This window comes from Nomascus leucogenys, unplaced genomic scaffold (genome assembly GCF_006542625.1).
Source record: "Nomascus leucogenys isolate Asia unplaced genomic scaffold, Asia_NLE_v1 Super-Scaffold_664, whole genome shotgun sequence".
Lineage (NCBI taxonomy): Eukaryota > Metazoa > Chordata > Mammalia > Primates > Hylobatidae > Nomascus > Nomascus leucogenys.
In genome coordinates this window covers 189,193-207,610 of record NW_022095788.1, presented here as the reverse complement: position 1 = coordinate 207,610, position 18,418 = coordinate 189,193, and the positions used below count along the sequence as shown (strand labels likewise).

Below are 18,418 nucleotides of genomic sequence, written 5' to 3'. Positions count from 1 at the left end.
CCCTCTTCCGGAAAACTCATCCCATTATTCTGGTGGGTTTTAATGTGGCTCTGGAAGTGAGAGGGATAAAGAAAAGCATGGCAGCCTTCTCCCTAATGAGGAACTGGCTGTGTCCGGCCAGGAGACTGCACAAACTGCATGACAATTTGACCTCACAAACCTAGGTTCAAGGCTGACCGCCACTGCCGCCAGGTTATAAGGTTCAGTCAAGGTAGTAGCTTCTCTGTCCTTCAGTTCTTCACTAAAAAAAAATCAGGTCTATCTCACAGAGCTCCGTTGAGGAGCAAATGAAATAATGTATGTAGAAGTGCATCATAGACTTGTGAGAACAGAGTAAATCTCCAAAATTAATAAGCTTTTTGATTAAAAGAAAGGAGGGGAAATACTTTGGATATTCAAAAGAACTAGAACTCACCTACTCAGGCATATAAAAGTTACAGTCAAATGATCCTGTGATCTTTGAATTTAAAGACTGATCTTTTAGAGCATAACTCTAAAAAATTGGAACTACTTATTATTTATTTTTAATTTTCAGTTTTCACTGTGTTGTAGAGTACAAAGGTGGTGTTATCCTCATTTTAGAAATGAGAAAAATGGTGTAAAAATATGTAATTTGCCTCAGGACCCATATCAAAAGCTTTCTGATTTGACAGCCAAGATATTCGTCGTACAGCCTGAGAGGAAAGGGAGGATTTATGTGGGAAGTCCATACTGAAAAAGGTTACATTTTCTCTAATGTATGCTCCTTTTGCATTAACACTTTGCTCTATCCCAGAAGTGTATTAATGGTGTCTTAAATTTTGTTCTGTTGTTTCTCTGTTAAAATAAATTGTTTTTAAAATGTTCAGTGTAAAAATACATTGAGAAGCAGCATTCATAAATAGAGAAAATAGAGCAGAGAAACTTCCTAAGTGCCAAAGTCAGCCACACATCTTCAGATTGAAGCTCCCTTTTCCATTTCCTTTTTCTTCTCTACAAGTACAAAATGTGCAAAACATGGAGTTTAAAATGACTTTTATTTGAACACTGGGATGGTGACAGTAGTGTTAGAACTTATTCTTTCCATTGAGTCATAGAAGAACTCAGTTAAAATCTACTGTCCTGCCTACCCAAAAGGATTTTTTTTTTTTTTTTTTTTTTTGAGATGGAGTCTCGCTCTGTCACCCAGGCTGGAGTGCAGTGGCGCAATCTCGGCTCACTGCAAGCTCCGCCTCCCGGGTTCACGCCATTCTCCTGCCTCAGCCTCTCTGAGTAGGTGGGACTACAGGCGCCCGCCACCACGCCCGGCTAATTTTTTTGTATTTTTAGTAGAGAGGAGGTTTCACCGTGGTCTCGATCTCCTGACCTCGTGATCCGCCCGCCTCGGCCTCCCAAAGTGCTGGGATTACAAGCGTGAGCCACCGCGCCCAGCAGGATTTTTTTTTAATGTTCACATTTAAAATTTCACTTGGAGCAATGCTTTGGCTCATGTTTTTAAACAAGTAAGTCTATATGTAAACAAAATAACAATCTGCAGGGTGAATGAGGTGAATAATCTGTAGACTAGATATGTCTGCGAATTTTTCCTCATTTTGGTCTCTGAAACTTTTGCAGAAGTTACTCAGCCTAACTTCAGTTTCAGCCTAACTTCAGTTTCTCAACCAAACTGAAAAAAGATTGACCTCGGAAGAATAATCCTGGATACTTCTGATTTACGAGTGGGCCACTTCTGAGAGTCAGTATATATGTAAGGTGTCTGAAATGTAGTATTTACTCTTTCCCTGATAGTGTTTTTAGGAATGCGGCTCAGTTCCCCAACTAGTCTGCAAAAACTTCACTGACAGTGAATCAGGAGGTCTAATTTTTTTTATTTAAAAATTGTTGTGAGTACGTAGTTGATGTACACCTTTAGGAGCTGTGATATTATTCCAAGAGCCACAAGCACTCCAGCATCTCACACATCTCTCTGCCTCAGTGGCATCAGCTTTAAAGGGAACAGACTCAGAGGACAACAACTCCTTCACAGAGCAGGTGGATCAATATTTTGGAGGTCCAGTGACTCTGTTATTATGTTTGTTAGATAAAGTATTCCTCTGAATGGGTCACTTTCCATTATGACTAAGAAATGAAGAAATGGTGCCCAGGAAATAGGGGCTTGGGGTTTGCTTCCTCTGATAACTTTTTCTGCATGTAAATTGTTAAGTATTTATTTCTTGGAGAATCACTGTTGGGATGCCAAATCACCATGATCACAGGGCACGGGGATGCATGTGAATATGTTGGAAGATGGATTTGCACAAAAGAAGAGTTTCTGAGATTTAGTCTCTCATGAGCAGTTCTTATTTTCAAAACAGAAATAATGGCCTTGAAAATGGCCTTTATTGAGCTGTTTGTAAGCCAAATCACCTAAAAATCCCTCATTTGACTTGGGAAACAAACTTTAATCTTTTATTTTGGTTTGAGAAAAAATATATCATTTAGTGTCTTATAGAAACTTCTTTGCATTTAAATAAAGGAAAACATATTCACATTTAACTTAGATGTTATGAAGATTTACATTCAGCAGATGGTTCCTAAAAGAGGATGAATTAAAATTTACTGGTCTCCAAATGGATATGTAAAGTTAAACACTGGTTTTACATAACCTTTTAGTTAGAAAGTAAAACTTGAAGGTTTAGTCCAAATATCTGAATGGAAATAAAGCCTTACACTCAAACCCAACACCCTCTCTTTATCAAGGATCATGGATATGGTGTAAAGTCCTTAAACCGAAAAGGAAATTGATTCCTATGGCAATAACAGCAGAATAAGCGAATCCTATTATGAGATGATTATCCTATGCAAGATTTGGAATATATGCCATTATATTTACATTATCGTTCCTTTTAGCCTGCCAGCATGCCGGAGCTGGCTTCTTGTCAGTCTCTGGGATGACTTCCTAGGGGCTGGGGGAGGTGGGGCACATGGCCACATACGTAGTAGTCTTATCCCAACATTCGGATCTTTGTGTTTCAGAGTATTAACCAGATTACAGGTCATAATCTGTAAAAGCTCCCCTGCTAGTGCCCTGCTTGACTTCTTTCCAGATGAAATCTCTTCAAACAAATCCTGGATCACAATGATACCCTGTTTTGTGCTTGAAGCCAAAGAGAAAAAAAATATATGCATATAGAAAGACAAGTATCCGCCAAGGGTAAAGAGCTAGATTGATGAGGTTCTGCATCATCTCTGGAAAAAAAATTGTTCCTGTAAAAGAAGCCAATTGCAACATTTAGGATGAAGTAATTCATCTGGTGATTCTTCTTCCATTTGAACTTTTCATTTCCTTGGGCTTTTTTAATGGATGCCCAGTTTGAATGTGTCTAGATAAGGACATGACTTATTTATTGGCACTAAGAGCTTTTTATAAATCGAATATGATTTATGGATTTTTAATATTCCCTCTAATTGTTTCTTTACATGAATTACCACTTTTTTTAAGAGCCAAATTTCATTTGCTTTATGACAGCACATGAGTGATCAGTTACTAGGCATTAAAATCAGAGCTGAGGCTTCCCTGCACAAGAATAAATTCTGTGTATAGCAGTGGTTCTTATTGTAGCATTCTAGCCTGCCCTTCCTGATGGCCAGCACTATAAATTTCAGACTTGCCTCAACAACCTCCACAATCATGTAAGCCAATTCCTGGCAATAAATTTTTAAATATATATCTCCTTTTGATCCTGTTCAAACCTTGAGTGTTATGCTCAGCAAAACTTCTTTAAAACTTTTTCCTTCTCAAAAGAAAGGTCAGCTGTGATCTGGCAAATAGAGAAGTTGGCACTTATGGTGATAGGTAAGTAAGTAAACCTGAGCTAAAGAGTATTTAATAACTTAGAAACATAAAGCACAATAAGCACATTTAGAAATTTAATTAGAAACTTAATGTTTCCTTCACAGAAGTAATATAAGTATCATGGTAGAATATTGGTTAAAAAAAAAGAGGAATAATCTTGCCATTCTAACACAACTGTTAACAGCTTTCCCTATATTCACATGTGTGTGAGCTGTTATCATAAAGCCAATATAAATTTGTTTGTAAAAAAATTTGGACTTTAGTTCTTAAAAAGATACATATGGCTGGGCGCGGTGGCTCATGCCTGTAATCCCAGCACTTTGGGAGGCTGAGGCGGGTGGATTACTGGAGGTCAGGAGTTCAAGACCAGCCTGGCCAACATGGTGAAACCCCGTCTCTACTAAAAATACAAAAATCAGCCGGGCTTGGTGGCATGCGCCCGTAATCCCAGCTACTCGGGAGGCTGAGGCAGGAGAATTGCTTGAACCCGGGAGGCGGAGGTTGCAGTGAGCTGAGATCATGCCACTGCACTCCAGCCTGGGCAACAAGAGCAAAACTCCATCTCAAAACATAAATAAATAAATACAGATTTCTCTTTGTTCCTCGCATTAAACAGAGCTAAAACTCCTATACATGATACATAAAGCAACCATAGAAATACCCTCCAAAAAGTTAGAAAGGATGAGGAATTTGGCTAGAGATCTTGGCATTTGATGAATGGCAAGGCAGTGAGTTTTCTGGGTTTTGGTTTTCTTCTTGCTTCCTATGTATCCCAGACAAGACGCTGGAAAAACTCACAATCTAGAAAACGTAACAAGTATAGAAAAAAAAAAAAAAAAAAAAAAAAAAAACAGCTCCCTCTGGAGCCTAAGGACCAGAAGGGGGACTAAACAGGAGAGCAAAAATCATTTTTACGATAATCACCCTCTTCAGCTGAAGACCACGATGAAAAACACTGACCTGTTCGTCTCTGCTGTCCACACAGTGTCTTTGGAGGCTGAGGAGGAAGTATGAATTTTCATCCTCTCCTCAATGGCAGTGAAGCAGTGCCCCCTCCTCACTGACAAAAACTGAGTGGGAAACCTAGAATTTTATCCACACAGAGCAGTAATGAGGCAATGACACTTCCACTTGCTGCTGCTGATACAGTGTAAGCAGAGATTGAGTGGGGAGCTCAGACATCTACTCCCTGCATAGCAGTAACAAGGAGGTGCCTCTCCCTCTTCCCACTGCCGGTTTAGAATCAACAGAGGTTGACTGGAGGACATGGACTCCCAATTCCTTCCCAGTACAAATGAAGCGGTGCTCCCGCCCCTCCACACTAGAGAGGTGAAAAGGAATTATGGAGAGGGTAGAGGTGAGAAAAAGGGACTCTTAAAACAAATATAAAGTCCTGTGCAAACTCCTGAGTAAGTCTCATGCGAAACTGACCATATCAAAATGTCAGAAGGTTTAAGAACTAAAACCTTAAACCTTCAGAATTTTCCAAGAATCAGATTGTTCTCCGAGTACTGCACAAAAGAAACAGACAAGAATAACACTGAAATAGTTCTGAAATTCAAAGTTGTCATTTAACCACAGCTCACAAAAGTAGGCTAAGTTCTGTTTGCTAAGTCAAAACTGAATAGCTGCCTGCTAAAATAGATTATTTCCGTAGGAATAAGAGTCTTAAAACATAATATGCAAAATGTAGAGATACTAAAAACCAGACAAATCTCAACTTGAATAAGAAAAAAAATCAACAAACATCAACATGAGTCTAACACAGAGGTTGTAATTATCTAGCAAGGATTTTAAAGCAACTAGTATAAAAAGAACCAAGGAGAAATTACAAACACTCTTGAAACAAATGGAAATAATAGAACATCTTACCAAAAAATTTAAAAAAGAAAAATATGTTTAAAAAAAATTTTTAAATACAAAATATATAACCATGAAACTAAAAAAATGTACAGAAAGCATTCAATAGCAGATTAGAGATAGCAAATGAAGGAATCAGTGAATTTGAAGGTAGTTAAAAAGAAAACACCCATTCTGAATAATAGAGAAAATATAGGCTAAAAATAAATAAAATAACAGAGCTTTAGAGACCTGTGGTCAACAGCAGAATATCTGAATTTTGTATCACTGGAGTCCAAGAAGGTAAGGGAAAAGAATAATATAGACATGAGAAATAATTAAAGAAATACAGAAACTTTTCCAAATTTGGCAAACAAGTGAAAACCTATAAAATAATGAAACTGAGCAAATTCCAAATAGGATAAATTTCAAACAAATCAACACCAAAACACATTGTCTTAACATTTCTGGCAACTGAAGATAAACAAAATGTTCTAAAACAGATAGAAATGGCACATAACTTATAGAGGAACAAAATATATTGAATGATGGCATATTTCTATTCAGAAGCCATGCAGTCCAGAAGGAAGTAGCACATTTTTCAAGTGCAAAAAATAATTGTGAATGCCGAATTCTATATGCAATAAAAATATACTTAAGACAAAAGGTGAAATAAAGACATCCTCAGGTGTATGTAAACTAAGAGACGTTGTCAGCAGCAGACCATCCCTAAAAGCATGGATAAAGTAAGATCTTCAAACAGACAAGAAATAACAAAAAGAAACATTGAACATTAAAAAGTAATAGTTAACAACAGGAAAGATAAAAATAGGGGCGAATATAACTGATTATTCTCCTTTTGAGTGTGTAAAATTCTATTTGATTGTTGAAACAAAAAGTATAACGTTGTCAGATGGGGAAATGGTAGAGAGGCTGAAATAGATATCTACATCTATATAGTTATGTCTGTCCATTGATCCATATATATATATATATATGCATGTGTGTGTATATGTATGTGTGTAAATATGCCAATGTATATACACACATATACACACATACATACACACACACATACACATACATACACACGTATATACACACGTATACACACACATATACATACACACATATATACCAATAAAATTGTATGTACGCAAAACATTACAGAAATCATAGATTAAACAAAATAGAATTCTAAAAAAAACCCCACCTAACCCACAGGAAGGTTAGAAAGGGGGGAAAGGAAGATGATTAATAAAGGAAACAAATAATAAAGTGGCAGATTTAGTTCTAACATATCTATTATTTATATTACATGTAAATTATCTCAATATGCCAATTTTAAAAAAGAGTAGGTTTTTAAAACTCCCTACAAATATAATATGAGAAGGTGGTAACTAAAAGGATAAATAAGTTATACCATGCAAGCACTCATACCAAAAAAAAAAATCAAAAAAAACTATTCCACACATGAATAAATAGCTAGATATAGGTATATAGATTTTATGTATATACAAGTATATATATAGAGAGTTACATATATATATAAATGTATTCACACATGTATATTTATACATATTTATATATACATATGTGTGGGATATATATAGGCAAATATATATAAATATATGTATTATTTCATAAAAAGTAGTCTTCATTGCCATGAAAATTACGTGACAAGAACGAAGGGCATTATGTAACAGTAAAAAGGCAAATATATCTAGAAAACTTAGCAATCCTAAATGTATATACTAAACAACAGAGCTAGAAAAATACAAGAAGCAATTTTGCTAGAACCGAAAGGAGAGGCAAATTGGCAATTAGACTTGGTGACTTCAACATACCCATCTGAGGAACTGACAGAACTACTAGACAGTTATTCAGAAAAATATATAGAATAGCTAAACAACATAATCCATCGACATGTCTAATTCACACTTAGAACATTCTATCAACAATAGTAGAATTCTGGAGAAAATTTTGCAAACCATACATCAAAAAATTGTATGCAGATTACATAAAGAACTTTCAAAACTTAACAGTAAAAAAACTCAATTAGAAAATCAGAAAAAGACATAGAGATTTCAGTGAAGAATATATACAGATGGCTAATAAGCACATGAAAAGTTGGACACCATTAGCCATTACAAATAAAATACCACACTGACCTATCACTAGACTCCTATTGGAATAGCTATAGTTAAAAATAGTGGCAACACCAAATGCTGGCAAGAATGCAAAGAAATTGGATCACTCATGCATTGCTGGTGTGAATATAAAGTAATACAGTCATTCTGGAAAACAATTTAGAACTTTCTTATGACATTAAATTTGCTATTACTTATATGACATGGTAATGATACTTTTGGGCATTCATCTGCACAAAAACCTATGCATGTACACACATAAAACCTGCACTGAAGTGTTTATAGCAGCATTATTTGTAATAGTCAAAAACAGGAAAAGCCCAGATATCTTTCGATGAGTGAGTGGTTAAAGTTGTTGTGGGCCAGGCATAGTAACTCACACCAGTAATCCTAGCACTTTGGGAGGCCATGGTGAGAGGGTTGCTTGAGGCCAGGAGTTCAAGACCAGCCTGGACAACATAGCAAGACCCTGTCTCTAAATAAAAAACAAATAAATAAAACTATTGTACATACATACCACGGAATATTAATTCAGCAATAAAAATGAACAAATTACATATACACAAACAACTTGACTGGGTCCCAAGAACGTTATTATGCTGAGTAAATAAAGTCAATCTCAAAATGTTACATACTATGTTATTATATTTATATAACATTCTTGAAATCACAAAATTTTACAAAAGACCTGACTAATGGTTTCCAGTGTTTAGGGACATAGGCAAGGATGCAGCTCTAATGGGGTAGCACAAAGGAATTTCTTGGTGGTGATGGAGTTATTCTTCCACGTCTTGGTTGCTATGGTGGTTATGTGAATCTATAAATTTGAAAAAAATACGTAGAACTTCACACACACACACACACACCCCACAAATCAGTGCATGTAAAAATGGATTAATTCTAAATAAATTTATAGTGTAATTAATCATATTGTACCAATGTTAATTTCCTGATTTTGATATTATAGCATAACTATAGGATATTACCATTGTAGGGTGCTAGAAGAAGCATACAATAACCTCTGTATTATTTTTGTAACTTTTTATGAATATATCATTATTTCAAAATAAATATTAAAAAACTAAAAGCATACCAAATATTCATATATTCACATCATAGTACGTCCCACCTGAGCATCACTGGATTTTCAAAACTAAACACTAGCAATTTGAATTTTCTCTCTTTTAAGGTGCTCTAGCAAATACAAAAATGACAGAAATACTGGAAATAACTCAACGATGCAATGAGAATGTTTTAAGTATGAACAATTTAAACATACTACATGTTTTTAGCTTTTGGAAATAAGGCATCATGGTAGCTTTATCCCTGAATACTTTTGGAATCTATTATGAACCCAATTTGTTAGATTTTAAATACATAATTTTGTCAGATAATAAATACGGAATAAAAATAATTTGTGATTATATCGAAGAACAAATCATCCATGGCCTTATGTGTAAATATCTATGTATATTTTGGCTTTTTAGTAATGTTTATAATTCAATTCTGTTGCAAAAAAAAAAAACCAGAAAGTGCAATTCAAACCTCAAATTTGCAGATGGTAGAAACCTATGCAAGCTACCTATTATAATAGATGAATGAGAAAGAATCAAAGTTAAAACATTGACCAGCTGGAATAATATACTGAAACTAACAAGCCAAATTTTAATTGAAAAATTAATACAGAAAACAGAGACAGAATTCTGGCAGGATACTATTTGCCCCTGTATGTTACAGCACAAGTCTGGTGATCAGCCTGCCAGGGTTTAAATGCTGGTACCACCACTAACTGTGAATTAACACTTGGCAATGACAGTTACCTCACTGTGCCTCAATTTCCTTATTTGGTAAGCATAGATAATGATGATGATAGTAGTAATGGTTATGGTGGTGGTGATGATGATGATGATGATGCTGATGATTAATGCTTACATCAGAGGATGACTGCGAAGTTTAAAAAATACTTAGAAAAATTACCTAGAATAGTCTCTGGCACCCAGTAAGTTCTCAATAAATGTTCTTGTTAAATTAGTTGCTGTTGTTACCTGAAAAACTTGCATGCAAATAAAGCCTTTAAAGTCACATAAAAGATTAAGTAGAGAAAATTGAATAATCCATGAAGAGTGGGGCATCACCATCTCCATTTGAGCCAACCTTCTGATGTGACTTGAGAAGTGTAATAACTGCAGTTTAGCGCATGATCTTTGGAGCAGGCCTGGCCCAGAATCAAATCCTGCCTCTGACATTTACCAGCTCTCTGACTTTAGGAAAATTACTAGACCTCTCTAAGCCTTGTTTCTTCTCCTATAATAGAGAGTAATAGTAGTGACTGCATCAGAGTTGTTTCGAGAATTCAAAAAGACTGCGCAGACTTGGAACAGAGCAATAGCTCAGCAATAATATCTTTTTTTATTACTATTATGTGGCTGCTGTAAAAGCTGTCCTTTATCTCTAGGATATAATCCAAGACTTGAATGTCACAATATTCTAGGGAGCTTTTTAAATTTTGCAATCAAGGGAATAAATATTTCCTTTAGCTTAATGCTAATCTCTTAGCTACACCAATGCAATATTTTTGGAATGCCAAATCCTGTCTTCTTTCATTAACCTTCTTGGTTTCATTCCTTATGTCTATCCCTAATTTTATCTCCTATTTTCAGTTTTTGACAGATTTGGCCTGAATTATGGCAAGCGCCTTCTAAATTTTTTCCCAGTTTCCAAAAATAGTGAATCTTATGAATAGGGTGGATTAGAGGTTAAGCTGGAATCAATTCTAAGAATTATAATTTTTCAGTGGAGAAGGTTGACTCACATCCGATTATGTAAGCAGATAACTACTTCCATTCTTCTCACCTCTGTCATATTCTGTACCCACAGCATCCGTGAGCAACATGTTTATATAGTAAGCCATTGATGGAAATGCAGAAAACACATTTCCCCACCTGCTGCTTGACCAAGCTTTCAAAAACAATGCTTTAAATTCTGTCTTTATAGGTTAATAATAGTGAATTTATTAAAAACTCACTATTAGACACACATTATCTCATTGTATTCTAGGATAAAATAGCTCTTGTGCTCATTTTAATTTTGAGGAAACTGTGACATGGAGATATAATGCCACTAGAAGAGCAAAAGAAAGCTGAGATTCAATGTAAGGTGTGCCAGCACTGAAAGGCCAGAAAAACAGCTACTCTGTGTATCTAATGGAGCATGTATGGTGTTGAGTTTCATGTAGATCACCATAAATGTACAAGATACAGTCCTTGTCCTTGCCCTCCACTTGCCTTTAAAGAACTGAGTGTATAAGTAAAATACACTTCAAACCCTCAGAATATTTAGTTGCTACTGTGCATGATATTTTCTTAAAACTGTAGCAGGAGTACAGAGAAGAAAGAGCACGATTTATCAGAGATGGTCCACTGAAAAAGGCAGAGTTTAAAGTTTGGACACGATGTGGAAGATGGAAGAAACAGGTTAGGCAAAAGTTCTTAAGCAGTCCTAAAAGTGGAATAGATAGAAGTAACTTGGCAAGGGCTTGGTGGTCATGAAGATTAGAAATTGGGCAATGGAAAATAAATGACATTAGAAATTATGGAGCTATTTAATTGCCATAATTTTTTCATAGGCAGTAGGGAGCCATTTTAAGTTCTTGAGCAAGGAACTGAAAGATTTATAGTACATTTTCAAAAAATTAGTCTGGTAGTGAAGTGTTGAAGAAATAGGTCAGTAGGGAACATGACAGCAGGGGAAGTTGTTATAATAAAATATGTTGGTTACCATAGTGATGACTAGGCAAGAAAAAAATCCCCCCTTCAGAAACCAATGGGCTGGAAGAAAAAAGCTTTGAGAAATGTCGAGATGTTAAAAACACAATCACAGGCCGGGCGCGGTGGCTCACACCTGTCATCCCAGCACTTTGGGAGGCCAAGGCGGGGGAGTCACGAGGTCAGGAGATCGAGACCAGCCTGGCCAATATAGTGAAACCCTGTCTCTACTGAAAATACAAAAAATTAGCTGGGCGTGGGGGCAGGTGCCTGTAATCACAGCTACTCAAGAGGCCGAGGCAGGAGAATCTCTTGAACCCTGGAGGCGGAGGTTGCAGTGAGCCGAGATCACGCCACTGCACTCCAGCCTGGGTGACGGAGCGAGACTCTGTCTCAGAAAAAAAATAAAAAAAAATGCAATCACATGACTTTTACCAAAGCCATCGACAAGGGTCCCCAAGAAGAGAAACAAATCTGCAGCATTTTAACTGGAAAGAGTCAGGGCGTTAAGAAATTATATAATCGGCGGGGCGCGGTGGCTCAAGCCTGTAATCTCAGCACATTGGGAGGCCGAGGCGGGTAGATCACAAGGTCAGGAGATCGAGACCATCTGGCTAACATGGTGAAACCCCGTCTCTACTAAAAATACAAAAAAATTAGCCGGGCGTGGTGGCAGGCGCCTGTAGTCCCAGCTACTCAGGAGGCTGAGGCAGGAGAATGGCGTGAACCCAGGAGGCGGAGCTTGCAGTGAGCCAAGATTGCGCCACTGCACTCCAGCCTGGGCGACAGAGCGAGACTCAGTTTCAAAAAAAAAAAGATATTATATAATCATAAATCCCACCTGTAGAGTTTGAGTATTAATGAGTTTCACCTGTATTAGGTAAATTACAGCGGACTCTGAATTTCAGAACATTTATGCAATATTTGGTTAATCTGTACATAATTGTGTTCTGTGTATGTGTGTGTGTGTGTGTGTTTTAAAAAAGGAAACTGAATTATTAACTCTGAAGAAAAGGGGACATTTCATTGTACATGATTTTTAATATTTTTATGGGGCTTAATTCTATTGCAAAGTTTCCCTCTCCTGGAAAATTCTTAACAGGTGCCATTTGCTTGGATTATCCAAAGCCCTAAAGTGCAAACGCAGAGGTAAAGACCCCTCCGTCATTTTATCGCATTTGGTCTCTCCTGGTTCTCTGTTGAGTGGATGTAATGATGGTGATCAATTCTCAATGCTGATTTTGCTTCAGCACTAAAAAAAACTTCTGTTTTTGTTTTGTTTTGAGACGGAGTCTTGCTCTGTCGCCCAGGCTGGAGTGCAGTGGCCCAATCTCAGCTCACTGCAAGCTCTGCCTCCCGGGTTCAAGTGATTCTCCTGCCTCAGCCTCCCAAGTAGCTGGGACTATAGGCACCCACTGCCACGCCCGGCTAATTTTTTGTATTTTTAGTAGAGACAGCGTGTCACCATGTTAGCCAGGCTGGTCTCGATCTCCTGACCTGAAAATCAGATGAGGTGGCTCAAGCCTGTCATCCTAGCACTTTGGGAGCGGAGGCAGGTGGATCACCAGAGGTCAGGAATTTGAGACCAGCCTAGTCAAAGTGGTGAAACCCTGTCTCTACTAAAAATGCAAAAATTAGCCATGTGTGGTGGTGCACGCCTGTAGTCCCAGCTACTCCGGAGGCTGAGGCAGGAGAATGGCGTGAACGCGGGAGGCAGAGCTTGCAGTGAGCCAAGATCGTGCCACTGCACTCCAGCCTGGGCAACAGAGTGAGACTCTGTCTTAAAAAAAAAAAACCTAGTTTGAGTCATAATGGGAAGTCACAGTTGGACATGCTTCTTTATACCCTCTTCCCTTTGAAATTCAGACACAGCTTACCAGCATTAAAATCAACACATAGGACACATAAGCCGGGCACGGTGGCTCATGCCTGTAATCCCAGCACTTTGGGAGGCCAAGGTGGGTGGACTTAAGTTTGAGACCAGCCTGGACAACATGGTGAAAAAACCCGTCTGTACTAAAAATGCAAAAATTAGCCAGGTGTGGTGGTGGGCGCCTGTAATCCCAGCTACTCAGGAGGCTGAGGCAGGAGAATCGCTTGACCCCGGGAGGTGGAGGTTGCAGTGAGCCGAGATCATGCCACTTTTCTTTCTTCCTTCCTTTCTTCCTTTCTTTCTTTCCTTCTTTCTCTCTCTTTCTTTTTCCTTCTTTTCTTTTTTCTTTCTCTTTCTTTCCTTTTTTCTTTCTCTTTCTTTCTCTCTCTTTCTTTCTTTCTTTCTCTCTTCTTCTTTCTTTCTTTCTTCTTCCTTCCTTCCCTTCCTTCCTTCCTCTCTCCTTTCCTCTCTCCCCCTTTCCTCCCTCCCTCCTTCCCTTCCTTCCTTCTTTTTTTTTCTTGACAGAGTCTCATTCTGTCACCCAGGCTGGAGTGCAATGGCACAATCTCAGCTCACCGCAACCTCTGCCTCCACAGTTCAAGCGATTCTCTTGCCCCAGCCTCCAGAGTCACTAGGATTACAGGAGTGAGCCAGCACGCCCAGCTAATTCTTGTACTTTTAGTAGAGACGGGGTTTCACATGTTGGCCAGGCTGGTCTCGAACTCCTGACCTGAAGTGATCCTCCCACCTCGGCCTCCCAAAGTGCTAGGATGACAGGCGTGAGCCACCGCGCCCGGCCGTTAACGTCGTTCTCTAAAAGGGTCGTGCTCAGAGAGATAGGAGTGCGGGCACAGTGCACCTGCTTGGTGGAGAGGAGAAGAGACACAAGGAGAGGGCGGATACCTGGAAGTTCCCTTGGTGTATCTCAAAGAGCCCGGGGAAGATGGATTTCGGGTCTGGCACGCTGGGCATGAGAAACTTCTTCACTCTGAAATAGAGATGGAGAGTGTGGTCAGGTCGGCCACAGCCCCGCAGGCAGGGTTGGCAAGAAGCACCTGCAGGGCATATACCCCAGGGAGAGACCAAGAAAGGCAGAGCGGGGCCTTCACACATGTGTCTCCTCCCGCTCCCCATGGACCCTGCCTCTGGGGTCCTCATAAAGTTCCCACCAGGAGGCCAGGCGTGGTGGCTCACGCCTGTAATCCCAGCACTTTGGGAGGCCGAGGCGGGTGGATCACCTGAGGTCAGGAGTTCGAGATCAGCCTGGCCAACATGGTGAAACCCCCTCTCTAATAAAAATTCAAAAAAAAAAAAATTAGCCGGGCGTGGTGGCGGGCACCTGTAGTCCCAGCTACTCGGGAGGCTGAGGCAGGAGAATTGCTTGAACCTGGGAGGCGAGGTGCAGGATCCAGATGTTGCCAGTGATCTATAAGATCACGCCACTGGGCTCTCCAGCCTGGGGCGACAGGAGCAAGACTCCCGTCTCAAAAAAAAAAAAAAAAAAAAAAAAAATACAAAAATTAGCCAGGTGTGGTGGCGGATGCCTGTAATCCCAGCTACTTGGGATGCTGAGGCAGGAGAATCGCTTGAACCTGGGAGGCAGAGGTTGCAGTGAGCCGAGATCGCGCCACTGCACTCCAGCCTGGGTGACAGAGTGAGGCTCAGTCTCAAAATAAATACCTACATACATAAATAAATAAATAAGAAAATGACTCGAACTCCCAGCTACTCGGGAGGCTGAGGCAGGAGAATTGCTTGAACCCGGGAGGCGGAGGTTGCAGTGAGCCGAGATCGTGCCACGGCACTCCAGCCTGGGTGACAGAGTGAGACTCCATCTCGAAATAAATAAATAAATAAATAAATAAATAAATAAATAAGAAAATGACTCAACCTCACATTTTTGGAACGCTCTCTGTGGTCTGAAAGAATATTGTTTCGGCTAGAACTCTAACTGGATTCAAAGCCAAAAATTCAGTGACAGGTGGAGCAAAGACAATATTAGATCTTGGACAGTTCTTCTTGCTACCCTCACCACGTTGCCCAGCTTACCTGGACTTCTTTAGTTGTTTTTTTTTTTTTTTTTTTTTTTTTGAGAGACAGGATCTTGCTCTGTCACGCAGGCTGGAGTGCAGTGGTGCAAGCACAGCTCACTGCAGCCTTAAACTCCCAAGCTCAAGCCATCCTTCCACCTCAGCCTCCCGAACAGCTGGGACTACAAGTGCACGCTACCACGCCCAGCTAATTTTATTTCTTCCTTTTTTTCAGACAGAGTTTCACCCTTGTCACCCAGGATGGAGTATAATGGTGTGATCTCGGCTCACGGCAACCTCCGCCTCCTGGGTTCAAGCGGTTCTCCTGCCTCAGCCTCCGGAGCAGCTGGGACTACAGGTGCGCACTACTGCGCCTGGCTAATTTTTATATTTTTATTTTTATTTTTTATTTATTGTTTTTATGTTTTTGAGGCGGAGTCTCGCTCTCACCCAGGCTGGAGTGCAGTGGCGTGATCTCGGCTCACTGCAAGCTCCAACTCCCAGGTTCACGCCATTCTCCTGCCTCAGCCTCCCGAGTAGCTGGGACTACAGGCACCCACTACCATGCCTGGCTAATTTTTTTGTATTTTTAGTAGAGATGGGGTTTCACCATATTAGCCAGGATGGTCTCGATCTCCTGACCTCGTGATTCGCCCGCCTCAGCCTCCCAAAGTGCTGGGATTACAGATGTGAGCCAACATGCCCAGCCAATTTTTATATTTTTAGTAGAGGTGGGGTTTCACCAGGTTGGCCAGGCTAGTCTCGAACTTCAGACCTCAGGTGATCTGCCTGCCTCAGCCTCCTAAAGTGCTGGGTTTACAGGCGTGAGCCACCGCACCCGGCTGGGCTATTTTTTTTTTTTTTTTTTGAGACGGAGTCTCACTCTGTTGCCCAGGCTGGAGTGCAGGGATGCAATCTCGGCTCACTGCAACCTCCACCTCCCGGGTTCAAGCAATTCTCCTGCCTCAGCCTCCCGAGTAGCTGGGATTACAGGCGCACCACCATGCCCAGCTAATTTTTGTATTTTTATTAGAGACGGGGTTTCACCATGTTGGCCAGGATGGTCTCGATCTCTTGACCTCGTGATTCACCTGCCTCGGCCTCACAAAGTACTGGGATTACAGGGGTGAACCACCGTGCCCGGCCCTAATTTTTGTATTCTTAGTAGATATAGGATTTCACCATATTGGCCAGGCTGGTCTCGAACTGGTGACCGTGTGATCTGCCCGCCTCGGTCTCCCCAAGTGCTGGGATGACAGGTGTGAGCCACCGTGCCCGGCCCCTCCAAAATTTCTTGTAATGCAACATCAGAAAAGTGGGCATTGTATGGAAACTGAGGCCCAGCGAAATGACTCTATCAGGCAATTAATCTTTTTTCCTACTTCACAGACATTTTGCAAGCAGATCCCTCCATCCACGGGCGGCAAGAGTCATCCTTACCTCCATAATTTCCATAAAGACAGAAGGAGGAGAGACACCATCAGAAGGATGGCCAGGCTGGAAATTAAAATAAATTTGGACAGCTTTGGTTTGGGAGGCGTTGGTGTCTCTGCGCAGGAATCTGAAACAAAACGAAAAGGCGGCTGTAAGTTTTCAACATGATGTTACATCTCATCCCTAACCAACCTCCTCATTTTTTTGGTGTTTTTATTTTTTCTTGGTTGTCGTTGTTTGTTTTTTGTTTTGTTTTTGTTTTTTATAAATATTCCTGTCAGCAAATCTTTTACTTACTTTTTTTTTTTTTTTTTGAGACAGAATCTCACTCTGTCACCGAGGCTGGAGTGCAGTGGTGCCATCTCAGCTCACTGCAACCTCTGCCTCCCGGATTCAAGCGATTCACCTGCCTCAGCCTCCCGAGTACTGGGATGACAGGCACCTGCCACCATGCCCGGCTAATTTTTTGTATTTTTGAGTAGAGACAGGATTTCGCTATGTTGGCCATGCTGGTCTCAAACTCCTGATCTCAGGTGATCCACCTGCCTCGGCCTCCCAAAGTGCTGGGATCACAGGCTTAAGCCACTGTGCCCAGCCCAGTGTGGTATTTTTAATACAGCAATTCTCCTGCCTCAGCTTCCCGAGTAGCTGGGACTACAGGCATCCGCCACCACACTGGGCTAATTTTTGTATTTTTAGTACAGATGGCCCTCTTTTTTTTTTTAAATGAATATTAGTGTCAGCAAATTTTGATTCCTGTGGAAAATATCCTGGAAAGAGACACTGTGTCTCTGGACAACAACACATCCCACAGCCACCCCAGGAAGTAAGGGTAGGTTCAACACCCAGCCTTTGGAGGCTTGTGGTTGCTGGAGGTCTTTACAGCATATGAGAGCTTGCTTTCGTCTGTTGGTGGCTGTGCACCTTAAATCATGCCCCCTGAAAACATACGTTGAAGGCTGGGCACGGTGGCTCACGCCTTTAATCCCAGCACTTTGGGAGGCCGAGGCGGGCGGATCACAAGGTCAGGAGTTCGAGACCAGCCTGGCCAATATGGGGAAACCCCGTCCCTACTAAGCATACAAAAATTAGCCGGGCTTGGAGGTGCGTGCCTGTAATCCCAGCTACTCAGGAGGCTGAGGCAGGAGAATCACTTGAACCCGGGAGGTAGAGGTTGCAGTGAGCCAAGATCGCGCCACTGCACTCCAGCCTGGGCACAGACTGAGACTCCCTCTAAAAATAAATAAATAAATAAATAAATAAAAACATTTAGCCAGGTGTGGTGGCGGGTGCCTGTAATCCCAGCCACTCGGGAGGCTGAGGCAGGAGAATCGCTTGAACTCGGGAGGCAGAGGTTGCAGTGAGCCAAAATTGCACCACTGAACTCCAGCCTGGGCCACAGACTGAGACTCCCTCTAAAAAAAAATAAAAATTAAAAAATTAAAAATAAAAACATTTAGTTGGCCGTGGTGGTGCGTGCCTGTAATCCCAGCCACTCGGGAGGCTGAGGCAGG

At 40.6% G+C, this 18,418-nt stretch overlaps 1 protein-coding gene across 1 annotated transcript in view; it reads right to left on the bottom strand.

The window, feature by feature from the left end:
* The window catches only part of LOC115833695 (cytokine receptor-like factor 2), a 124,158-nt gene that overhangs the window by 102,828 nt on the left and 2,912 nt on the right, over positions 1-18,418 (bottom strand). The window contains exons 3-4 of the mRNA XM_030808413.1: positions 16,911-17,031; positions 14,344-14,428 (exon numbers count right to left, since the gene is read on the bottom strand). Coding sequence (XP_030664273.1) covers positions 14,344-14,428; positions 16,911-17,031 — 206 coding nt within the window. The remainder of the gene's footprint in view (positions 1-14,343; positions 14,429-16,910; positions 17,032-18,418) is intronic.